This window comes from Pundamilia nyererei, unplaced genomic scaffold (assembly GCF_000239375.1).
Source record: "Pundamilia nyererei isolate P.nyererei 1_Seehausen unplaced genomic scaffold, PunNye1.0 scaffold05084, whole genome shotgun sequence".
Classification (NCBI taxonomy): domain Eukaryota; kingdom Metazoa; phylum Chordata; class Actinopteri; order Cichliformes; family Cichlidae; genus Pundamilia; species Pundamilia nyererei.
This window is the reverse complement of record NW_005192485.1, coordinates 1-1494: the sequence shown is the minus strand read 5'-3', so window position 1 is coordinate 1494 and position 1494 is coordinate 1. Positions and strand designations below refer to the sequence as shown.

The 1494-nt window shown below is 42.6% G+C and overlaps 1 protein-coding gene across 1 annotated transcript; it reads right to left on the bottom strand.

Moving 5' to 3' along the window:
• Positions 1–47: 47 nt before the first annotated feature.
• Positions 48–1457, bottom strand: LOC102206282 (thioredoxin-like). Its single transcript, XM_005755928.2, has 3 exons — positions 1161–1457; positions 634–699; positions 48–213 (listed from the first exon to the last, which is right to left on the bottom strand). Exons 1-3 carry the CDS (start codon positions 1305–1307, stop codon positions 73–75), a joined length of 354 nt encoding a protein of 117 aa, XP_005755985.1. The 5' UTR covers positions 1308–1457; the 3' UTR covers positions 48–72.
• Positions 1458–1494: the final 37 nt, after the last annotated feature.

The window sequence follows — 1494 nt, the reverse complement described above, 5'->3', positions numbered from 1 at the left end:
GCAGGTGAATGCCAAACACTATATTAAAGATCACTTCTATGTGTCACTTGAAAACAATTTTGAGCACGAGGCTCAATGTGTCCAAAAATCTATTACACGCCAAACATCTGCACCAAGCTGACAGGTACACGTAGCATTTTGACTTACCTTTTGGCCATTCTTGTAAAACTGGAACGTGGGCATGGATCTGATTCCACAGGATGAGGACACATCCTGAAAGAGAAGCAAATACATCAGATGAGCTCACTGGGTCATCAAGATCTCTCTTGACTACAGATGGTTATGACCAACTGTAGCTGTAGATGTGGCGAGAGGCCAATTAAGAAGAAGCCATTAAGCATAGTGTGACTAAGACGGGCTTCTTCAGCTACCCAAGATCATACTCTCCAACACTTCAGTGTTGCCTCTTTCCCACAGCACAGAAATGAATCTTTATGCAATTTATTTGATTCTTCCTGCACTCTCATTTGTCCTGTGATGTTCCATAAAATGCTGCAAAAACCACAAACGTGTTTGACAGCAACTGTACAGAGACGTGTCGAGGATCTCTGCGCTAGCACAGGCCTGGCAGCAGCTGAAGTAATCCAACTGCTTCTGCAGGCTCATCAGGAAGTAAGTCAAACTCAGACTTACATGGGCAGCATCCACGTCCACCTTCAGGAAAATCACGTTGGCATTTTCAGGCGCCACAGCCATTTTCTGCAGGAGAGAAGATCAGCGAGTCAACATGCAAACTTGTGCAGATCATCTGCTGCCACGTCACACTTATGAAGGATCAAAAGGGGAAACATCTAAAATAAAAGTCTGAATTTGTTCTCTTGTGCCATAACAAAAAATGTGGGTTGTTTTTCATCTTAATAGTAATTTCTTAATGTGTCAAATCTAACTTATAGTTGAAAAAAAATTCACAACGTAACTTATTGAAGAAATGCCATCTTTAGCATTGCTGAGGTTATTGGAGCAAAGGGGTCAAAATGATGCTAAGAGTGGGGACAGTCGACTCTGGGACTAGAGCATCAGTACCATAGTGACTCCTCTGGCTCATGAGCCATCCCAATATACAGGTTATTGTAATGTGTGAGGGACAGAAATAATGTGGAAGCACAGATCGACATGCAGATGCAAGAGTTCAGAGTCGTTTTAGTTTTGACAGCATGTACCTCATACACTGGGGCAATCCTTTGGCAGGGGCCACACCAAGTGGCTGTGAAGTCCACCACCACCAGCTTGTTTCCAGCTTCCTTCAGGATGTTATTGAACTCTACCTGGAGAGAAATCAAAAACCAACAACATAGTTTGAAATACATTTGAATCTTATAATTAACCTGACAACAAAAAATAGAGGTCAGTGTTTCACATTAAAATACAGATTGTTACAGCGTTGTTGTCCACTTTTCACTGATCGCTGCCTGCGGCTGTATTTACGCACAGAGGATTTCAGCCCAACGCTTCCTCCAGAAAGATTTCGCTTTCAGTTTGCCTAACTTGAGCTTT